General features: G+C 45.8%; 1 protein-coding gene across 1 annotated transcript; it reads right to left on the bottom strand.

Moving 5' to 3' along the window:
• LOC133352047 (trypsin-like) lies at positions 1-3,377 on the bottom strand. Its single transcript, XM_061567766.1, has 5 exons — positions 3,289-3,377; positions 2,526-2,685; positions 1,437-1,696; positions 489-622; positions 1-235 (listed from the first exon to the last, which is right to left on the bottom strand). Exons 1-5 carry the CDS (start codon positions 3,326-3,328, stop codon positions 86-88), a joined length of 744 nt encoding a protein of 247 aa, XP_061423750.1. The 5' UTR covers positions 3,329-3,377; the 3' UTR covers positions 1-85.
• Between the last annotated feature and the right edge of the window lie 3,998 nt (positions 3,378-7,375).

Consider the following 7,375-nt stretch of genomic DNA (forward strand, 5'->3'; position numbering starts at 1 on the left):
AACTTTTCAATGGTTTTATTCGTTTCATGGCATTACAATCATCACGGTGCTTGTTGCTCGGCAAGGTGGCTTCCGAGTGAGTCGCTCAGTTGGCAGCCATGGTGCTGGCGATCCAGGAGTTGTAGTTGCACACCTTGGTGTACACGCCGGGGTAGTTGGCCAGGGCGCAGCCGCGACCCCAGGACACGATGCCCTGCAGCTGGCCATTGCATACGACGGGGCCACCGGAGTCTCCCTGCAGTGGCGGAATCAGGGGTCAAAGGGTCAGCAGTTAGTAGTTGGTTCCAGCATCTAATGTCGTGGTTCCCAACCTTTATGTCTGTGAAAAAAATACGTGATTAATTTTGAGTTGGATGAAAGAGATGCAACCAAAATATCGATGAGAGAGTATGTTTGGTGGAGGTGGCACTGGTTTGTAGCAAGAGGGCAGGTCTCCACTCATACTCCCGTTCAGACTTATCGACTCAAGTCGCTTCAGGGGACCTCACCTGGCAGGAGTCCTTGCCACCCTCCTGGTATCCCAGGCAGATCATGTTGTCGGTGATGGACCCAGGGTAGGCGTTCCTGCAGGAGGTATCACTCATCACGGGCACCTGGACGCACATGAGGACATCAGGGCTGCCTGTATGGAGACACGCGGGTGGCATTGGTGTGGCATCATACACTGGGGAAAGATATTGGGGTAACGTGAGGACGGAGAAACTCATAAGCAGAGGGGCGGCATAAGAGAGTTCAGTGGACTCAGTGTGAAGGTCCCAGTAATGCAGAGGAAATTTTATGGGTTGGTAGCTTGTGACCATTGATAAACCTGGAGAAAGTAAGCAGAGAAAGACAGTGGAAAAGAGTTCCGTGACGACTGCTGGACAGACACTGAGAAAGTAAAGGAAGACATGGGGGAGGCCTGTGCCCAGAAGTGGCCAATCACAAGCTCACACTACAACAACAAGATGGACAAGTCTAGTTACAACTTTTAGTCCAGTTTGAACTCCAGGTCAAGCCTGCCTCATGCTCAGAACTGATATTCAATGCTTAGCTATAAACATTGTAAAAAAATCCACGAAAATATCGCTAGACAGAGTACCATGTACTTATACTAACATTTTTATCTTAATAAATGTTTTACCATGGAACAAGCATGTATAAATGTTGTGTCAGCTTGTATGGAGAAGAAATCAACTAATTTCTCTACTATGTTTTTGGGTTGTACTGAGTGTTCTTCAGCATGACGTCCGAACGAAGCTTCACTCGTAGTGTTGGGAACTCCCAAGCAGTAGAGCGAAACGCTAGACATCATGATGAACACCACGTGGCACAGCCCGAAAACACATCCGAGATCTAAACAGAGCAACCATGAAACGGATATGGTAAAATCTTTAAAAAGTATTCCTTTAATTGCATTTCCAGGGTAGACGGACGTCTAAGCGCCGTGTCCTCACCGACGCTGGTCTGGGTCTCGCCCCAGCCGGAGACGGTGCACATGACTCCGGTGCCGACGCAGGAGGAGGGCAGCGCGATGGCCTGCGCGTACTGGTTGAGGGTAGCGGGCGAGGCCAGCTTGATGAGCATGATGTCGTTGTCAGTTTTCGCCGAGTTGTACTGGGGGTGGCGGATCGCCTTGGAGGCCTGGATCCTCTGCTCGGTGCCCTCGGTCACGAAGATGTTGTGCTCGCCGATGCGCACGGAGATGCGGGACGCGCTGGGGGTGGAGAAGGTTGACGATAATTGTGATGAAGATTTTAATTTATATTTCTTTGCTTTCATGTCCTAGCAACCAAAAGCACCTTGCGCCACATTTAATTCCAACAATTTCAATGTCCTGCTGTAAAATGCTCCAGGCGGCTAAGTGCAAGAACATTCGTAGAATGCAAGCTCAGTTCATGTTGGGGAACTGACTCATCATCCCACCGGGCACAATAATCTAAGTACAGGAAACCCTTGCCCAACGCGGCTTCATCGAACTCTTGTTTCGGCTCTACACGGTGTACCGAATGAGGTCTGTTTCATGGTACACGGGGGTGATGTTTCGGCTCTACGCGGTTTCACGTTGCTAAGATTTTCATCTCTGCGTCGAAAAGTAGTGTCATGAGAGTGCTGGATCCGTTAAGAAGGTTTCATCAAATTAACTGTGAGAACCATTTATTTACCATGTATGTTTTTGCATGTATATATATTTTGCATACTTTTTTGCGTTACACACTAAACCAGCACAACGCAAATATTCACGTATTGCCCGCATGTATCTGACTCTCCTCTCGTTGAGGACGTTGAACGGATGTATAGACTCATTAACGTTCAAATGCACAGTCCCCTTCGTTTCTCTAGTGTTGACCAGCTTCACGAGGTACTCATTTAACGGTGAGTCAACCTGGGGGAGGGCACAGGACGGTGTCAGATATCGTCACTCATGCTGGGAATCGAGTTCGGGTTGCAGAGTTCGCAGCGCAGTGCACTAATCATTGCAATACTACTCCCCTCCCATTCACACACACATACAAAGAGCATCGCTTATGCCCGTGTGAACTTACGTCTGGTAGCAGTGAGCGGCAGACACGACCCACTCGCTGGAGATCAGGGAGCCTCCGCAGAAGTGGTATCCGATGTTGAGAGACACCTGCCACGGCTGCGAGTGGGCAGCGCACTCGTAGCCACCCACGATGTGGTCCTCATACATGTACGGGGCCGCCGCTGTCAACAAAACACTATGTGAATTGGTAGCCTGAACGCGGTTAATTATTCAGACCCAACATTAATATTGAGGATAATCGTCAACAGGATCATCACACCTCTGGAGTTACTCGCAATGTTGCATGACTTGCTCAATCGTTCTTGTGAGATGGACAATATAGGCCCCATAGTAGGAATGTAACATTTTCACCAATCTCTTGGGATAAAACACGGGCATGCGCCCCATCCAGCTTTTTCGTATAATTCAGTTTAACTCAAATGATTTTCTGGCACAGTCAAATTAGGAGCACACCGTTTATCTCCTCCATTAGTTTGTTGACGCACATCATCAGCGGAGGTGAAGAGTGTTCCAATTTGAGCCAACCTTGTGGAAGCCTAAGCCAGATTAAGATAGCAAACGACCACTAATAATGTCCATCATTGTCAGGCTTGCTTAAAACAATGCTATTAAACTGCCAGATGTCTATAGTCAAAGATTGGCACGATTGGCGAAAGAAGTTCAATATACGTACAAAGACCATCTCTGCCAGACATGGGTCCTAGTTCGACCCAAAACCATTCACTACGCAGCAAGTTACCAGTGGAAGTTACACAAAGTCTTACCAGCGGTGCCCACGAGCAGAGCGAAGATGAGTCCGTACATTGTGCAGTGAAGATCCTGAACGACGATGCTGAACCACTGCCAAGGGTCCCCTTTTATGCTCGTTGAGACCCCTCTTATCTCATGGCCTTGTTGTAATCTCTACGTTACCTGGTGCCTCTGCCTGTCTCATAAAATTCGTCGATATGTTCCCACATGGAATGGAAATAGCAAGTGACCGGTTCCACATGTTAAAATTGGTCCATTTTATGTTTTTCTTTCCACGGACGTTGCGTCCATTGTCCCAGTTCAGATTTCCTCCTTGGTAGTGATGGTGCCATTTGACGTTATGTGTGTTATGTGGCAGCTGTGATTAACAGTGGTTCTGCAGTTGCACACCCGTTCCACAAATTGTGAAAATATCTAGATCTCTGTGGAAAAGTTCTGGAATTGAGAGCTCATAAAATGAATAATTACATAAGTATACATCAGTATGTATATCCTCTAGAGGTGTGCTTTAGAGCTCCCTCAAGTGGAGGCCCTTCTGCCAGCGGTGGAGTGAGAAATACATTGCAAGGCTAAACCTTTACCTTTCTTACTTAAGTATACGCCAAGGACATTACTGCTGTCAAATTTATCATAGTCAAAGTCATTATATTTTATTAAGCAGACATCGAATTTCTTTTAACTGAAAGTCAAAATCACGGATACTGATCCATATTTTTTTGGGGTGGTAGTTTTAATACCAAAAATATTGTCAAAAATCTATGGTAATCCAGCATCAGGGTTGTTGGATCGCGAAAACGTTGTGAAACTCGCTTCCTGTGAGCGTCGAGGTGCGATATCCTCGCTCTCCAGGAGAAGGCAGTACAGGAAGTGAACTGCATGCCATCTGTATTGTGATTTTGTTGCCGCCTCGTGCCCATAGGGTTTCTCCGATTTACTCCCACTTGTATAATGAAAGTTGCATTAATGGACAGAAAATATCTTAACATAACCCAATATAGGACCCTATTGCAAAGAGTCCGACGACTCAACGTGGCTTTCCTGGATAAATAAGTTATTATTATAAGTAAAAAAACGCGCTAATGTGTGCTTGCATACGTATATTAGGATGATCAAGAGTTTGCCACCGTTTTCACAGCACCCAAAAACCAAACTGGGTCAGTTTGGTCAGCCTAGGTCTGTCTGTGTACGTCTCAAAGTGCACTTGGCCTGGCTCAGTCGCCGTGTTGACGTCACCGCCACTTAGTGGTAAATGGCGGCTGTTGTTGTTGTTGGAAGGTCCCACGCGGTGACTGCTAAGCGCAGTTCGGTTTAAAGCTTCCAGCACCCCTCACAAGAGGTGAACCGGACTCGACGATCGACTTTTATGCCTGAACAGTTCATTGAGTCCTCAATGTTTGATCGATTTACCGACCATCGATTATTTATTCTGGCAGGAGAGAGGGAGGAGTTTATTTGCATGGGGCGGGTCATATTCAAATTAGGAAAAAGGCGGGTTGTGATTGGCTGGGAGCGTCCCTGAGGGCACGCCAAGGTCGTCCTTTATTTCCTGTGGGAGGAGTTTAAATCTACCAATGGGAAGCAGGCATAATCCATCTCATTTGCATGTCACCCCCTCCTTTGCATCGACTTAACTCGGTTGATTCTTGACCAAACGTTGTGATTTAATTAATTTATTTTTCATTTAATATATTTTATTTTTTCACAGAGGTGACTTTACCGAAAGAACCAAAGAGTATGGATCCTTGCAGTCACGAAAACTTCAAATCTAGAACAAACAATTCGACATGCCCAAAGTAAATTACTTATATTGGCCACCTTGTTGCTATGTACAATTTTAACTAAACTATGTTTGTTAAACGTATACTATTATTTAAAGGATTGCAGATGGGAGGTATAGGGCCACCATACCAAAGGGGTTAAGAAGTGCTGGAGATCAGGGAGCCTCCGCAGAAGTGGTATCCGGTGTTGAGGGACACCTGCCACGCCTGCGAGTGGGCAGCGCACTCCGAGCCACCCACGATGTGGTCCTCATACATGTATGGGGCCGCCGCTGTCAGCGAAGCAGAGTGTGAATTGGTGTTCTGGCCACGGTAAATTACTCAGACCCAACATTCAATTACTCAGACCCAACATTCAAGTGGAGAATCCTAGTGAAGTAATGGAGGCAATGCTACTCCCCTCCTACCCCTTGAGTGCAAAAGTAATTTTGGTATTGATATTTACCAGAAAAAAAACGTATTGTTAATGTAAGTCCCCATTTAAAAGTATGGACATTTTATGAACACTCCTCGTGGGAATATTATAGATCCGCCTCTACTGTCTCCGTAATGATCATCATCACCAATGTTACCACTAACACAATTACAAAGACCAATTCCTGAAAAAAAAGTCACTCCGATATGTTTACGAGAAATGTTGCATCACTTGCTCAATCGTCGTTCCTGTTTGATGGACAATATGGGCCCCACAGAAGAAATTCAGAATTTCCACCACTTGCTTGGGAACAATGACGGATATTAGCCCCATCTTGCACTTGGGTATAATTCAGCTTAAGTCAAAGACAAACTTTCCGGCACAGCCAAATAAGCAGCACGCATTCCTCTCCTCTGTTAGTTTGGTGATGCACATCACCATAGGAGGTGCAACATGTTTCCGATGGAGCTAACCTAGCGGAGGCCTACGCCAAATTAAGATACCGAATGACCAATAATGATACCCATCATTGTCTGTCCTGTTTAAACCAATTCTGTTAAACTGCCAGATATCTATAGGCAAAAATTTGAACGGTTGGATACGTACGGTGCGAAATAAGTTCAGCATACGTACAAAGACCATCTCTGCTGGACATGGGTCCCAGTTCGACCCAAAACCATTCACTATGCAACCAGTTAGCAGTGGAAGTTACACAAAGTCTCACCAGCGGTGCCCACGAGAAGAGCGAAGATGAGTCCGTACATGGTGCAGTGAAGATCCTGAACGACGATGCTGAACCACTGCCGAAGGTCAACTTTTATACCCGTTGAGAGCCCTCTCATCTCTTGGCCTTATTCTCATCTCTACGTTACCCAATGCCTTCTGTCTGTCTCAATAAACTCGTCTATATTTTCCCACATGAGACAAAAAATTGCGAGTCAGCGATTCAACACCTTAAAATTGATCTTCTTGGTTCTTTCGGTAAAGTCACGGAGAAGGGAAGTAATAAAATAATAAAAATAAAACATAATAAAATTATTCTCACGACGTTTCGGCCACAACGCAAGCAGCCGTCCTCAGGTGAAAACCAGGTCCGTCGAGGCGACAGAGTCTGAATGTCTGAATGTTCAGACTCTGTCGCCTCGACGGACCTGGTTTTCACCTGAGGACGGCTGCTTGCGTTGTGGCCGAAACGTCGTGAGAATAATTTTATTATGTTTTATTTTTATTATTTTATTACTTCCCTTCTACGTGACTTTACCGAAAGAACCAAGAAGATGAATCCCTGCAGTCACGAAAGCTTTAAATCGAAACCTTAAAATTGGTTCCATTTATTGTTTTTTTCCACGGACGTTACTTATATTGTTCTGTTTATGATCTCACACTTGGTAGAGATGGTGTCATTTGTGTGTGTATAACGTGGCAGCTGTGCTTAAGAGTATTTCTGCAGTTTGCGGACCCATTCTACAAATTGTGGAACCATCCTGTAGCTGGGATTGAGATAGGAGGGGGTGACCTGCAGTGAGTTTTTCTGTCTCCTCTCGAGCCCTGCTACATACAGAACGTGTAACACGTACTCGCACAATGCAAATGTCCACACATCAACGCGTGTATCTTGGCCGTCCACTCGATGAGGACGTCAGTCAAACAGACGCCGAGATGGCGGCTCATTCACGTTCATGTAACTGTGACGTACACAGACAGACAACACCCATTACGCCGACCTCGGGCGTTGATTGGATTTTTGAAGATATGGACGAATAGGGGAGGTGAGGTTCGACGATTCGGTGTTCGGTCCCAGTGTTGAGTTTGAGTTCAGAATCAGAATAATTATTTATCCTGAAGGAATCCGATGTGCTCTAAAGCTCTTTTTCACAGATATCCGCGGAGTGGGATCAGTAATGGTGG

Source organism: Lethenteron reissneri, chromosome 39 (assembly GCF_015708825.2).
Source record: "Lethenteron reissneri isolate LAM-NWPU_2019-01 chromosome 39, ASM1570882v1, whole genome shotgun sequence".
Classification (NCBI taxonomy): Eukaryota; Metazoa; Chordata; class Hyperoartia; order Petromyzontiformes; family Petromyzontidae; genus Lethenteron; species Lethenteron reissneri.